The 15,085-nt window shown below is 43.7% G+C and overlaps 3 protein-coding genes across 6 annotated transcripts; all 3 read right to left on the bottom strand.

Annotated features, from left to right (window-relative positions):
- Nucleotides 1–511: 511 nt before the first annotated feature.
- Nucleotides 512–1,889, bottom strand: LOC124004077 (noggin-2-like). The gene has a single exon (XM_046312854.1). It carries the CDS (start codon nt 1,677–1,679, stop codon nt 780–782), a length of 900 nt encoding a protein of 299 aa, XP_046168810.1. The 5' UTR covers nt 1,680–1,889; the 3' UTR covers nt 512–779.
- Nucleotides 1,890–2,737: 848 nt separating this feature from the next.
- Nucleotides 2,738–10,653, bottom strand: LOC124003079 (target of Myb protein 1-like). 3 transcript variants are annotated; one of them, XM_046311117.1, is made up of 15 exons: nt 10,510–10,653; nt 8,821–8,905; nt 8,562–8,640; nt 8,189–8,338; nt 7,604–7,738; nt 6,960–7,115; nt 6,508–6,624; nt 6,174–6,307; nt 5,627–5,669; nt 5,286–5,421; nt 5,050–5,140; nt 4,670–4,745; nt 4,161–4,238; nt 4,024–4,063; nt 2,738–3,899 (listed from the first exon to the last, which is right to left on the bottom strand). In XM_046311117.1, exons 1-15 carry the CDS (start codon nt 10,559–10,561, stop codon nt 3,757–3,759), a joined length of 1,515 nt encoding a protein of 504 aa, XP_046167073.1. In that variant the 5' UTR covers nt 10,562–10,653; the 3' UTR covers nt 2,738–3,756. The 3 variants fall into 3 exon arrangements, with proteins under 3 accessions (XP_046167073.1, XP_046167075.1, XP_046167074.1); XM_046311119.1 differs by having other exon boundaries at nt 5,050–5,122; XM_046311118.1 differs by having other exon boundaries at nt 5,286–5,418.
- Nucleotides 10,654–12,281: 1,628 nt separating this feature from the next.
- LOC124003708 (osteocalcin 2a) lies at nt 12,282–15,085 on the bottom strand. Of its 2 annotated transcripts, none has more exons than XM_046312245.1 (4): nt 14,909–15,085; nt 14,539–14,742; nt 13,878–14,004; nt 12,282–13,097 (listed from the first exon to the last, which is right to left on the bottom strand). In XM_046312245.1, exons 1-4 carry the CDS (start codon nt 14,967–14,969, stop codon nt 12,995–12,997), a joined length of 495 nt encoding a protein of 164 aa, XP_046168201.1. In that variant the 5' UTR covers nt 14,970–15,085; the 3' UTR covers nt 12,282–12,994. The 2 variants fall into 2 exon arrangements, with proteins under 2 accessions (XP_046168201.1, XP_046168200.1); XM_046312244.1 differs by having other exon boundaries at nt 13,878–14,010; nt 14,909–15,084.

Raw genomic sequence — 15,085 nt, 5'->3', positions numbered from 1 at the left:
TAACAGGCAATTCATTTGAACACATGGATGTAGCTGGCTACTGTAGCAGCATTAATTCAATACTAATCAAGGTAACAACACTACCCAAGAATACCCTTGGATGGATGAAGAATCATCCATATTTCATCCAAGGTGTAACCAGGAGACCAGTAAAAACAGTTACACAAGCTTTCTCGCCCGGCAATAACTGGGCTGAAAACGGCTCAATCACAAATAAGACCTATACATCGAGAAATACAAGCAACACAAGTGGTGTAAATAGCATTTGAAACTCAAAATTTGAGTCCACTAATTTACGCAATAATCGACATTGACCCATTTGTATTATGACATTACCACTAGATGGCGCGCGTTGACAATAAATTAAATAAATTCAGTGCAGAAGGACAGCGTTGTATTCTTCATCTCTTTCCGTCACAGTAGGCTATCCTGTGTAACAGAAATAGAAAAACGCTACAAAATGTGAAATCTAATAAAAAAAGTCCACCCAAAAACCCCACATTAAAACACATTGGTTGGAAACATTCAGTTTATTCAATTTTCATCCAATAGCTTCATTTCATACTAATAAAAACAAGTTGATTACGAAACCCAAGTGAATTAATTGTATACAAATATATATATTTATTTAAGGCTGGACAAACAATACTTGATAATCAATTGCAAAACAAATTGTCTTAAGCCTACATTGACAATCAGATGTTCAAATAAATTATCTCCTGAATGTAGGCCAACCCCAAATAGGTTACATGTTCGTGATTAACAGTGATCAAATAAAACTATTTGCATGAACATTTACACGCTGTAACCACAGGATAAGGTACCTGCCTCCACAAACACTTTCTGCTTGCAACACCTGTCCCCACCACCACAGTCCCCCTGTCGATCCCGGCCATCTCTCTTAACCCATCCCCGCCTCTCTCTTCGCTGCTCCAGCAGTGCCAGGCCAGTATCTTTATCTGTGTGGTTTGGGCCTGCCGGCATGCCATCCCACTGGGGAAAGAGCAACTCCGCGAGCCACCAGATTTTTCGCAATCGGTGTGGCGCAACCAGCGGGGCCAGAACACTGGAGCTAATTTTACCCACTGGTAGCGCATTCCACAGGTGGCCGAGCGGACCAGCCAATCACGCAGAGTGCTGGCAACGTCTGCAGGAAGTTCACTCAAGTCCAAATCTTCTGCGTCGTTTTGTAGTTTTCGTTGGTAGCGCGCTGCACCCTCTGTCAGCTCTGGAGACGCGTCGAAGTTGAACCCCTCGTTGGTGGTGTAGTTTGATAAAGCGGGCGGGTCACCACGAGACGCAGTTTGACCACCAGACGCATCGGTGTCGACCCTTGCTTCGGCTGGGCGTTCTATGGACATCCAGAACGGATCAAAAGACGAGCCCAAAATGCGCAGGAGCCGGTTGTGCCGCAGGTGTTTGGGTTTCGGAGCGTAATGGTAATCCTCCTCATTCATCGAGAGTGAATATGGCCGAATCAGCTGCGAGGAAGATACGAAACTACTTGATCTGGTCCGTAGAAAGGATACATCATCGAAATCTGTGTCCTTTCGGCCCATAGGGGTTTCACTGCGCACCTGCTCCTGGTTGGGAATCATTAAAGTTGCACTGGTGAGAAAGACAACCAGATATGTCCAGCACAGTAAAACACTCCTTAACCAATTGATCAATACATCCATTTTCCAAAGAATGGATGTCTAAAGTGAAGTCAATCACAGTTGTAGTAGGCCTAGGGCATTGACTCAATAGGTACAAAGGACAGTCCCACTTCACTGGCTCCTCTCCACTAGCTCTGGCAAGTCTAATGTGGTTTCTCCGTCTTCCTCTCATAATACATGGTTGTTTTGGAGTCTTCACAAACCCACACAGTCAGTGTATCAGTGCACACATCCTTGAACAAGGACACAATAATACACAAATAGAGCTGATGTCAATAAAGTAGGAGCTGGGAGGAGTCTCTTATCACCTGAACAACAGGGATTTGATCAGCTATGGCTGGAACAGGCGATACTGTCCACACAGTCTCTCTCTCTGGTATGATCACTCAGTCAAAGACCTCGTGCTGAAACACCACAGGCAGGAAATATATGCCATTTAGCAGACGCTTTTATCCGAAGCGACTTACAGTCATGTGTGCATACATTCTACGTATGGGTGGTCCCGGGAATCGAACCCACTACCCTGGCGTTACAAGCGCCATGCTCTACCAACTGAGCTACAGAAGGAAAGGAGAGAGACAACGCTAGTGGGGATGGTTTGTAGTGGTGAGAAGCGTGGTGGAAAGGCGTGAGTTGTTGACCTTCATTTTATCACAACGGCCTTACAGTATTGGAAACAGTTGATAATTCCTCATACCATCCCATGTATGTAGGCTACTAGGAACAGGAGAGAAACCCTGTGGTCAGGAGAGTGTCATGCGAGGTCATAATCACACAAGTTCCCGCTACGTCAAACATAACTAGTATCTGCAGCGTGTGGCTCACCCTGAGTCTCAGAGACTGAAACATAAACTGGCAACCCAGACCAAACATGTTCGTCAGGACAAGAGCCCCTTTCATTTACGGTTACTGGAATCACCTCTTCATGGTCAAAGCCACAACAACATACTGTATCAAGACTGAGGTTTCACTATAATAAATAATAATACTGTACTATCGTTTTCAAATATCAATATTTTATTTCCTTTCATAATACTAGGCTTCATATATATATATATATATATTATACATTTCACATAGTTCATATACTGCACTACATAGTGTATATTTACAAGTCTGTGGCAAGTGTACAAAACATTAAGAACACCTGCTCTTTCCATGACAGACTAAGCTATGATCCCTTATTGAGGTCAATTGTTAAATCCACTTTAAATCAGTGTAGATGAAGGGGAGGAGACAGGTTAAAGAAGGGTTTTTAAGCCTTGAGACAACTGAGACATGGATTGTGTATGTGTGCCATTCAGAGGATGTATGGGCAAGACACACTATTTAATTGCTTTTGAATGGGGTATGGTATTAGGTGCCAGGCGCATCGGTTTGAGTATGTCAAGAACTGCAACACTGTTGGGTTTTTCATGCTCAACAGTTTCCTGTGTGTATCAATGGTCCACCACCCAACTTAACACAAATGTGGGAAGCATTGGAGTCAACATGGGCCAGCATCCCTGTTGAACGCTTTCAACACCTTGAAGAGTCCATGCCCAGACAAATTGGCGCTGTTCTGGGGGGGGGGTCAATATTAGGAAGGTATTCTTAATGTTTTGCACCCTCAGTGTATAGGCTTTTGAATGATGTGATACCCGAGTGGGGGCTCCCGAGTGGTGCAGCGGTCGAAGGCACTGCATCTCAGCACTAGGGGCGTCACTAGACCCCCTGGTTCGAATCCAGACTGTATCCGGGTTAGGCCGGTGTAGGCCGTCATTGAAAATAAGAATTTGTTCTTAACTGACTTGCCTAGTTAAATAAAGATTCAATAAAAAAAAATACCACCACGCAGTGTGTGTGTAACCAAGCACCCATACTTAGGTGATATATATATATACACATTGATAATAAGGTAAAGTGCCACCACAACATAACCGCTTGTCATCATGTCATAGACTAACTACAGCAACAGCACACAGTGAAGACTGAAAAATATCTTCATTTTATAGTAGAAACACTATGATTAAAGAGGTAGCAAGGCGCTGTGCGTATTCATCCTGTGTGTTAGCTAGGACTACGTGTCCACCTGCGAGTCCACCTGTGCGCCGTTCTCTCAGAGTGAGAAAAGCTGGTCATGGGAGGTCTCCTGTGGCCGGGCGGATTGTGGCGGGGGCCTGGACGAGACGGGGGGCAGGCTGTGTGTTGAGGGAATGTGGTCGGCCACCTTCGCCCTTTCCTCCAGAAACTTGTCAAACTCTGAGAGGGAGAAAGTGAGAGAGTTAATGGTGTGGGTATTTTGCAACACTGACTTCTACTGGCACAGGCTGAAATAGGATCTTGGTAATGACGATGGTTAAAAAGGGAAGGAAAAAAGACTTACCCTCACTGGTCACCCCTTCCCTGTCCCCAGCCTCTGGTTGCTGTAACATGAAACAAGTACGTAGCAACTCATGGCAACCCATTCATGTTTGTTGAAACGTCAAGAAAACACACCACATTAAAAAGTCACCGCCTTACCGTTTCTGTGTCCGCAGACAGCCATCTGTCAATGTCTCCCAGGGTGGAGTTCTTAGGGCTAGGCTTAGACGAAGGAATCTGAGGGGGAGGGAGAGACACAGAACAAAGAAGAAGGGTAGAAAGGAAACAAGAGGGAGGTTTGAGTCTTAGTAGAACAGCACAAGGCAGATGTTTCTAGCGGGGTCTAGTCCTCAGGGCCTCAGTGTGTGAATGCATGTTTTCATTCAAACCCATTTCTGCATCACCGCTAATAGAGTCACTCCTTAGCTGTTATGTAACTGGGACTGTGTGTTGAACATTGGCTCATTGCTGTTGTCTGCATCGAAACAGTCCCTTCCGGAAAGTTACACCCTTATTGCTGGCAATAACAGTATGCTTCAGAATGTAAATCAACAGTAAATTGAAGGCCTTTAAGTCAGTATTTTTAGACCAAAATATATATATATCCTACCCTGTGCTTTCCGTAGGATATGCTATGTTGACCGTAGATAATGAATGAGAAACATTACCGCTCCAGTGACCTGTAACCTGGTGTCCAGGGCTCCAGCCAGTCCTTCCACTGCTCCTGGGTCCTCGTACCGCATACTGGACACACACAAGACTACATCAGTGGAGGCTGCTGAGGGGAGGACGGCTTATAATAAAGGCTGGAACGGAGCAAATGGAATGGCACCAAACACATGGAAACCAAGCGTTTGTTGTGTTTGTTACCATTCCGCTCCAGTCATTACCACTAGCCCGTTCTCCCCAATTAAGATGCCTACCAACCTCCTGTGGACTACATACCATAATATGTATAACAGTAGTCTTTGGTGTACATTTCTTCGGTGTGTTTTGATATTTGTATACTGATAGAACACCCTACAGCGCCACAGTGAAGGTGTCTCACCTCTTCCTCTGATCGGCCAGAGAGCTGCCCCTGGTCTGGGCAAACATGTCAAACTCATCCTCCTCTGGTGCACCTGACGCACAGAGACAGGCTGTGAGACAGAAACCAACGTCACCTTCTCTTATTCAATGACCACGGCCTTAGAGTAGGAGTGCTGATCTAGGGTCTGAGAGATTAAGACTAAGAAATGGAGTCCGACCGGCCTTGAGTTTTAATGCAAAACAGATGCTACTCACTGTGGTTGGCTGCCTGCCTCTGATTGGAGGGAGCGCTGAATGCGGGTTGGCTGGCGGCCACAGAGGTGGTTTCTGGTTGGCTGAGGGACTGGGGCACAGGGCTGAGGTCAATGAGGTTGGCCCTGGCAGGAGTCTGCTATAGGGCAGAGGGAGAGGATACATTGGGTCGTGTTCAGGATGGTGCAGCGTATTGAACGTTGCAATTAAAGAGAGCTGAAATGACTGCTTATTGTACACGTCAGTGAGGCACGTCTGGTCAGCAGAATATATTTATGTCTGAACATTGTGCCCTACTGAACTAGATGTAAAACACAAAAACAAAAAAGATGAAAGATGACTACCTGCTCTGTAGCTGTTCTCTGGGCCTTATTGAGTCTGTCAAACCTAAACAACATGGGAGAAAAAGAGAAAGTACAGACTTCAGAACATGGACACTATGTACTGTGTAATACATTTTCAATGTCTCTCTGACTGCAAGTAGCCGAGAATGTGTGTGTGTGTCAGACCTAGGTTCAAATACTATTTTGTGTATTTAAATTATTTTCAAAGATATTTGGAAGTAAGTACCTGGACATTTGAAAAGACAAGTAGTTGAATATTGGAATATACAGCATTTGGAAATACACTTAGAAAGTATTGGCATGCATTTGAAAATACTAATATACAGTAGTTCTCTGACTCAAATACAATCCCATGCATTTAACACAGGTATTTGAAAATACTATTTGAAATAAGTTTTTGAAAATACTTTCAATACTTCAAAAGAGAAGTAGTTGATTCGAGCCACATTATTTTAAAATACTCAAATACACAGAACATAAGTAACCCAAGTCTGATGTGTGTGTGTGTGTGTGTGCGTGCGTGTTTGTGTGTGTGTCCGCGCCTTACCGGTCATAGCGGATGAAGGCATTGTTTAAGTCATCGTTGACGACCAGCAGCTCCTCTATGAGGCCCTCGTCCAGCAGCCTGGGGATCAGCTCCACCACACGGCTCTGCATCTCCCTGCACACCTGGTACAACTGCTGCTCACACAAACAGAGGGGGTTGGGCGGGAGGGAGAAAAAGAGTGCAGCAGATGGGGGGAGTCAGAGGACATCCAGGATTCACTGCCTGATAACACTGAATTGGAATACATGAAGGCAATAAACAGGGAAAGAGACCGCAAGAAGAAACAGAGCGAGAAGTAGAGGGGTAGGGGAGGAAGAAAGACTTGCAGACAGACCTGCAGTAGCTCCGAGTCCTCCTGCGGGCTCTGTCCAGGCTTCAACTGGTTCAACATCTCAGTCATCACAGTCAGGTTCCCCCTGACCAGAGCCAGGTCAGCTCTCAGCTTCTGGGCCTGAAAGGTCATCAACAGTAGCATCCTTAGGCTCTTTGTCAATGCTCTCTCAAATGAGGCTTCGGGGAAAGACATGAGGAGAGGAGGCAAAGAATCATAGAGGCTACGGAGTCGTCGTCATGGATGGGCAGGCCTTACCACTTTAACCACGATGGTACGTACAGACGTTTCCCCTAGGCACGTTTTACAACAAAAGTCAAAAGTGGTCTAAACAGAACCAACACTTTAAACACAGTTAACCAATGTTTAACTGCAGCTAGTATTTACTCACACTGTGTGTACATGAGTATTACCACAATATCAAAAGGGTAATGCGTTTATGATCTATTCAGTACCTGTTCAGGAGAGATGGAGATGGGTCCATCGCTGAGTTGTGGGGGCACGGCAGTCAGTGCAGCCTGGGTAGGGGACGAGGCAGCAGGGCCACGGGGAGTCTGACTCTGAGGCGGTGGAGCTGGCACTGTAACAGAGGAGTCGTTCTCTGGAATGCTCTAGGAAACAACAGAAAGAGAGCCACGTAATAATACAGCCAATTAGCACATCATCTGATCCAAAACAGCACACACGTGGCTCATGCAGAAATGCAGACATCATGCTCCAACCAACTGAGCTATCGGAACCTCAGCATAGTAAAGAGTATGTTTAGTGGGAAGGCGGTGTGTGTGTAAGAGAAATATAGTGATCTATCCAGAGATAACAGACACCTGAAACCCCACCTCTTTAAGGAATACCTAGGATAGGATAAGTATTCCCTCTCACCCCCCCCCCCCCTTTAAGATTTAGATGCACTATTGTAAAGTGACTGTTCCACTGGATGTCATAAGGTGAATGCACCAATTTGTAAGTCGCTCTGGATAAGAGCGTCTGCTAAATGACTTAAATGTAATGTAAATGTAAATAACAGACATGGAAGGTCAAAGTTCACCATAGGATTACATAACAAATCACCAGTAAATTATAGCATCTCTTTGAGCCTTACCCTGAGGGGGGTGTGGATGGGGGAGAGGGCGTCCAGGTCGGTCATAGGGAACTCCAGGCCCCGCCTCCTCAGATCCTCGTACACACAGACCACACCTCCTAGAGAGGGAGAGCTACGGAACGCATCGGCCCACGCCTGACAGACAGACAGACAGACAGAAATAGAGTTTGAGAGGGGAGGAGCAAAAGAAGAGACTTCATGAATGAACAGAGAAAACGTGCATTTGTCCACCATTAAGCTCAGAGTTTGTCATGAATGTTGTCATTCCAACCAATTTCTACATCATCTCTAATTGATCAATGACTTCACATTATGTACGAATGACCATAGACGATTGATGTGATAATTAAATCACGGCATTAACCCCATCATAGCCTATAACAATTGACTCTACAGTCTCGCAATAGTGGGATAATGTCCAAGCTAAATCAACAGTCAATAAACAGCGGAGTTGTACAGTGCCTGTATATGATCCAAATGGATCGTCAGAAATGGCCCCCTATTCACCAGAGCCCAAAACGCGGTGCACTATATACGTAGGGAAAAGGATGCCATTTCAGACTCTACCTGTGAGATGCAACCCACCTGTATGAGGCTCAGCACCCGGTCGTGCAGGGTGGTGGGAGGGTTGTTCTTAGGCAGGATGGCTCGGACCAGAACCCCCTCCACAAAGTCCTGGGACGCCACTAGAACATGGAACCGGTGGCCACAGTTCTTTACACATGCCTCCAGAACCTAAAGATAGATACAGGAGGAACGACTGAGAACACACACACTGCAAGGAACACACTGAGCAGCATGTACTGTATATAACCCCATTTAGTTCTGTCACTCCCTGAAGTCACTCGGTTCCCGTTTTCTTCAATCCCCAGTGAGAGACCCAGATGATTCAACATTCCCCATCAAGAGAACTCCAATCCTCAGAAAATGGAATAGAAAGACCTGAAATAATACTCACTGTCAGAGCCAACATGATCTCCCTGAAGCTCTTATTACCAACAATCCTCTTCTTTATGGCTTTGACTGCATCTTTGGGTCTAGGGAGGAGAACCACACATACGCACTTCCAGCATCAATTCCCAGAAAGACTGTATTTACTGTTGTCATATTAACAGTATTGCTAACTGTTTGACATCGAAAATGACGCAGTACAAAACAGTCATCAATAAAAACACCATAGAAAACAAAATGGCCTATGTGACGCCATCCATAGTTACCCTTCGTCTGTCTCGTTGATGATGTCACATATCTCCATGTTAAGGGCCCAGTCCTCTGCATGCAGCGCGGCGCTGGTGGCTCGTTCTGTCAACATCAACAGGAGATATTATACTCTTATTATGACTGTCTGAGACGACAAACAATATGATATTATACTCTTATTATGACTGTCTGAGACAACAAACAATATGATATTATACTCTTATTATGACTGTCAGACAACAAAGAACATGGATGATTAATCATGCCTACTGTATGCAGATAGACACACAACATGGATGATTATGCAGATAGGCAGACTACAAAGTCACATTTTATACCCCAGCATTATCGATACTTATCAATACAGCTCGATATCAAGATAACACATAGAATAGCACCTAGCCTATGAGTGACCGTAAACATAGGCCTACTGTAAAATCTATTCAGCAGGCATTGGCCTACATGTGATTGTCATAAACAATTGCGGGTTGATTTTAATTGAATAATGATTCAGATTAAAGTATCCGGCAAGTTATCTAAACTCAGCTATATGGCATTTATTGAGGAATGTTTGTTCCCATTTCATCCTCTTTGCACTCCACTCTGTGGCCCCTTGAGTTGGTCATTGTAATTCTCTGATAATCTCCCTCTCAATCTCTCACCCACACCTTCCCCAATTCAATTCAATTCTAGGAGCTCTATTGGCATGGGAAAACACATGTTAACATTGCCAAAGCAAGCCACTCTCTCTCTCACTCACTCACTCACTCCCCCTATTTCATGTGACTGTCAGCTGCTTCTGTTCGCATTCCCTCCGGGGTAGTCTAAGCATATATGCCATGTGAGAGAGGGGCGAAGTGAATGAAGTAAGAGGAGTTTGTGTGTGTGTGTGATGTCAGGAACTTAAGGTCACCAAGGATGTCAACACTTTCACTAGACTGGACAGTAGACATAACTTTCCATGGCTCATCTCCATCAAAACACCTGTGACATAAAAACATGATCTGCATTTGATATAGACAGTTTGTTGATATCAATGACATAATCTGTTTATGTACGTCATAAATGCCCTTCAAGACATTATGTGGAAGTTGACCAACTTTGACTGCAATTATGCTATGCCAGTTAAGAAACCAGATATCTAGGATTTAAATTCTTTGGGCATAAATTGTGAAATGTTCATTGGTTATAGGCTGATAATAATTTCAGTCGTGAAATGGAGCCTAGTTTAAACGGTTTGTGAGCCAAGGTTTTGAATAAGGAACTAAGCAACAACTTCTATGCCCCTAAACCCACCCATTGACATCAGTGATTCGTCAATATTGCTGTAATGTCACCACAGATTACGAATCACATGAGCGATAAGGGTAGTTTAGACTGCTTCTAGTATTTTATTGGTTTGAGAACACATCTTTCAAGGCAGATATCGGCCATAAATTCACATTAACGTTCGTATATACTACTTGGCAAATAAAAGTAGCTGCAATTCCTACTTTTCTGTCTGAACCCCTATAACAAAACAGCCCTGTAACTTTCACAAAATGTATTAAACGTTTGAACATAAATAAATAGCTAGCTGGATAGATACAATTTGCAAGTTTCTAAAGTTAAGTTGCGATGTCATTCAACGTTGCAGATCGAGCGACGCATAATTAGCTTGATGGCTCCGCTTTGAACATCTTTCTGCAATATTTCTCCCGACTTACCAATTCGTTGTCCAACAGGAGAAGAGAAGGGGCTTCCTATGAGAAACTCCATATTTTTCACAAAGTCGTAATTCCAAAACGGTACTTTTTTCACTCCCAATTCCCCGTTATTTCCCCGTTCGTAAATAGACCTGTATGACGCTAGACACAATAAGGATTAGCCACGACAGTGGATTTTAGTGGCCTTCAAAATAAAGGTTCCCCATGGAAAGTCATGTAAACGGATTCAAACAGTGTAATTATGCCATATTTGGACTAGATAATGCTAAACAAGGTTATAATGTTGTTACATAATTTAAAATGAAGTTAAATAATGCATTATTTGTGTCAATAAACATATAACGTATACGTCTCGCTGTGGATGTATTAGACCACATAATTGCCTTTGGGGCATACTAACATGCAATGTACAGCCTAAACTAGAGATTGTGCTCCCTTGAAATGGGGAATCAGCCTACTCGGTGACACCCACAGAAAACAACTTTGCTCTTATTAGGGAACTTTAACTGTGGGACATCAGCTCCCTATACAGCCTATTGAGGATTCATATTGGACTGTGCAAGAGCTAAGACACTAATATAAATCTACACATTTGTGTCCTATGAGTGTCAGTGAGTTGGCAGATACCCCATTTCATGGGTGCACAATCCATAGGTTACGCTGTACAGTGCAATATGAATGTCCAATATGCACAATAGACTGACTGGAAAGGGGATTTCCATCAGTCAAGTCCTGCAATAAGAGCTATGATGTGAATATTTGTGTAAACTCTACACAGTTGTGTTCTGTGAGTGTCACTGAGCAGACTGATACCCCATTTCATGGTCCCAATATCCATATGTAAGGCTGTACAGTGCATATAAGTATGCCACCTATGAAATTCTAAAGTCTAATACATCCACAGTGCGATTTCAACTGAATTGAACTTTTTGGTGTAAAATTAACTAATTATTGCATAATTTTTTTTTTTATAACAACATTCCAGCCTTGTTTAGCATGATCTAGTCCAAATATGGCATGAATCAACGATTTGCATTGTTTTGAATCACTTTCAATGGGGGACATTTATTTTGAATGCAAACCGGAAATTCCCCTATTGTGGCTAGCTTGTGGACGCGCGGTCACGTGAATACCACCAGGCCAGGCTATGGTTATAAGGATTACATACTATACTGTGTTCTAAAGTGGATGTGTGGACAGGACAGAATACACACTCTTTTCACGGCACTTCGATACAAAGTGATTTTCTTAGCAGGTTAAGAGAGCATTTTTGCTAACCTTAACCCTTTTTCCAACCTTTAACCTCGGTCTTCTAACCTGTTATGCATATTCTCCTAACGTGTTAAGTTTTCCTAGCCCTCTACTAAAAAGTAACTTCGGTATAAAAGTGGCATGAAAATAGTTTTTCCCATGTGGACACTCAGCAGTTGAGGCTGCTGAAGGGAGGACGGCTCATAATAATGGCTGGAACAGAGCAAATGGAATGTATTTGATACCATTCCATTCATTCTTCTCCGTCCATTACCACAAGCCCGTCCTCCCCAGTCAAGGTGCCACCAACCTCCTGTGGTGGACAGTCTGCAGAAGCAATGATGACAATCAGTGAGCTATACCCTCATGTGTTAATATCTTGTCTTTAGGTATATAAAAAAAGACTTATTCAAACAAATACAGAAGAGGGTAATTGAGACAGACTGGTATGGAAGCCTATGTGGCCTAGGTCCCAATACTGTACTCAATTTGCTATAAAGAAAACACCCAAACACAAAATATTAAAATGTTCTCCACTTTATTCAGCACTTATGTGCAAGACAGTAGTCAAAGTGGCATCAACAAGGTTTGAGTTTGCATACAAACTGTGGTGTCCTCACTCTTTCTAAAGCCCTCCTTAGAAGATGGATTTAGTGATGATAACAATCAATACAAATATATGACAGTATTGACTATCAGCAATAGTTACACTACGAACAGGAAACAATCATTAAAAATGTATGGTTATAATACATTGCAGATAAATGATAATGTGCGCTTTAGCCTACCTAATACTACAAAACGGATAAAGATGAATACATTTATGATACAATACATTTGAGGTTTTAGCACCATTCTTTGTGATATTGTGTTGAGCAATTTACATTATCAGGCCCCGATAACCACAGGACTCAGTTCCTATATGCCTCTAGCTTCTCCTCAATATAACAAAAGCTTGGATCAGACATGCCTTTTCTTACATTACTCAAAACATATAGTTACAGCCGGCATTACGAGTATGGTAGCTACCAATTTCACTTGTGGCTGGTCTCGCAAAGTCCCATAACTTGGTCTGCTCCCTAAAACGTGGAGGAAACCTGTTTGTGTTTGTTTTCTATGCCCTTATTAGGACACTGTTGGGAGTGGTTGATCCCTTCTCAAGAATGTAGCTTCGTGATGGTGAAATGGCAGAGAGTATTTTCTCTCTCTCCAGTTTGCATAGTAAAGAGTCTGTTTAGAAGGGAGGTGGTCCATAGTATGCGGTGTATGCTGCAACGATGCCTGCTGTCTCCGCCATGTGCTCACAGGCCAGATTGAGCTCGCACACCTCACTTAGACTGGACGCGAGAGAGAGAGAGAGAAAGAGAGAGAAAGTTGGGGTTAATTGACTTCTCATCAATTACACATAACTGTAGGGTAAATGTACTTTATCAATTTGCTTCATGTGATTTTTTTCTTTTTTACAAAACAGCAGTGATATTCTGCATATTTTGCTCCAGTCATTTGGCTTGTATGAAGTACAGTAAGAGTGTTGCCTAAATGTAAACATCTGTAAGGTCAAATTTAAACAGATTATTTGGCTTCTTGGCGGTAACGATGCAGCTAGAAGGAGGGTTTGGGTCAGGGAGGGCTGGGGTGAAGCTAGGGGGAGGGTTTGGGTCAGGGAGGGCCGGGGTGAAGCTAGGAGGAGGGTTTGAGTCAGGGAGGGCCGGGGTGAAGCTAGGAGGAGGGTTTGAGTCAGGGAGGGCCGGGGTGAAGCTTGGAGGAGGGTTTCCCAAGCATCATTGCAACATCACCTTCTAACACCAAATCATGTGAGGTAACACCCTTGACTGTTAAATGACTAAATGAGGCATTCAGGAAAAGCGAACACCCCTAATTATAGTAGGTCACATTTGACATGGTTATGACAGCTGTCTTGTGGCAGATAGCCATAGTGTGTGTAGTGTAGTGTTGAGTGATGGTAGCAAAAAGCTTGGGTTAGAATGTTGTCTTATTGTACAATAGTCTATTAGCTTGTACATTTTCTATAGAGCAATAGTAGAGTAGTTCTGTGATGTGTTCTAGAAGTGTGTGTGTTCTAGAATTTCGAGTTCTAAAAGGGTATTGGAGCCTACCTCTCCACCTGGGTGAGGGTGAAGGCAGCAGCTGCTTGTCCAGCCGCCCTCTTCCTCCTCAGCAACACTGAGGCCAGGTCTCTCTTCATAATCACTGCTGGCTCTGTAGCTGCAGCTGGGTCCTCTGCTGTAGCTGGAACACACACACACACACACACACACACACAAACACACACACACACACACACACACACACACACACACACACACACACACACACACACACACACACACACACACACACACACACACACACACACACACACACACACACACACACACACACACACACACACACACACACACACACACACACACACACACACACACACACACACACACACACACTTCAACCCTTACACAGTACAAATGTGGTTTTGCTTCCTTTTTTAGAGCAGCTATGGTAGACTATATTTATGAACAGTTTTATTTCCCATTTTTTGTAAATGTCAAGACAAACCTGTACACATACTCTTACACATTTCCTTAAACTGATACCATTACAAATACAAACACAAAGAAGGCGACCCTCTTTCCCGTTTCCATGCAGATCTGCATATACTGCATACACTATCTGCTAGTATCAATGCATCTGTTAACTTTACATCAGCACACTGCGGAGCAACGACACCATTTAGAGTTAGTTAGAGAGATGCCAGACCTTCAGCACTAGCTGACTCTGAAGAAGAAGACGAGGAAGAGGCTGAGGAAGAGTCTGAGTCCGAGGAGTCTGAGGCAGAGGCTGATGAGTCGGAAGCCGAGGAGGAAGAGGAGGAAGCTGATGAAGATGCGGAGGAGTCTGCGGCTGGTGCTGGTTCAGTGGCAGGGTCAGGAGCAGGATCGAGAACCACATCAAGAGCCAGATCTGTTGAACAGAGAAAATCCCATTGGCTCGTTATAAGCACGTATGAGCGTTTATGTCTTATTATAAAACATGTTACGTTAGTTCTCTCGTTATTTAATCTCGTTCAGAATACATTGTCACAATCAGAAGTTATGGTGAAACTACACAATATGCTTTCCCAACTTACCGTTCATGGACAGAGAGACCGACAGAACGGCACAAATGGTCAGGAGAGTCAGAGACTTCATGCTGTTTTTGGGTTGTTGTCTTGCTGCTTTCTTGAACTACCAGTGAGTGGTAGTGGTAGAACTTTGGTTCTTTCTCTCCTTCTTTCAATGTCTTCTTCACTGTATATCCCTCCATG

This window comes from Oncorhynchus gorbuscha, linkage group LG18, assembly GCF_021184085.1.
Source record: "Oncorhynchus gorbuscha isolate QuinsamMale2020 ecotype Even-year linkage group LG18, OgorEven_v1.0, whole genome shotgun sequence".
Classification (NCBI taxonomy): Eukaryota; Metazoa; Chordata; class Actinopteri; order Salmoniformes; family Salmonidae; genus Oncorhynchus; species Oncorhynchus gorbuscha.
The sequence above is the reverse complement of the archived record's forward strand: the minus strand, read 5'-3'. Positions and strand labels throughout refer to the sequence as shown.

Coding starts and splice junctions, on each gene's coding strand:
- LOC124004077 (XM_046312854.1), bottom strand. CDS start 1,679: ATGGATGTATTGATCAATTGGTTAAGGAGTGTTTTACTGTGCTGGACA.
- LOC124003079 (XM_046311117.1), bottom strand. CDS start 10,561: ATGGAGTTTCTCATAGGAAGCCCCTTCTCTTCTCCTGTTGGACAACGA. Junction 4,239..4,669: donor GGTTACAGGTCACTGGAGCG/GTAATGTTTCTC, acceptor CCTCCCCCTCAG/ATTCCTTCGTCTAAGCCTAG. Junction 4,064..4,160: donor TGTCTGCGGACACAGAAACG/GTAAGGCGGTGA, acceptor TTCATGTTACAG/CAACCAGAGGCTGGGGACAG.
- LOC124003708 (XM_046312244.1), bottom strand. CDS start 14,969: ATGAAGTCTCTGACTCTCCTGACCATTTGTGCCGTTCTGTCGGTCTCT. Junction 14,743..14,908: donor GGTCTCTCTGTCCATGAACG/GTAAGTTGGGAA, acceptor TCTGTTCAACAG/ATCTGGCTCTTGATGTGGTT. Junction 13,098..13,877: donor ACCCTCACCCAGGTGGAGAG/GTAGGCTCCAAT, acceptor TCTCGCGTCCAG/TCTAAGTGAGGTGTGCGAGC.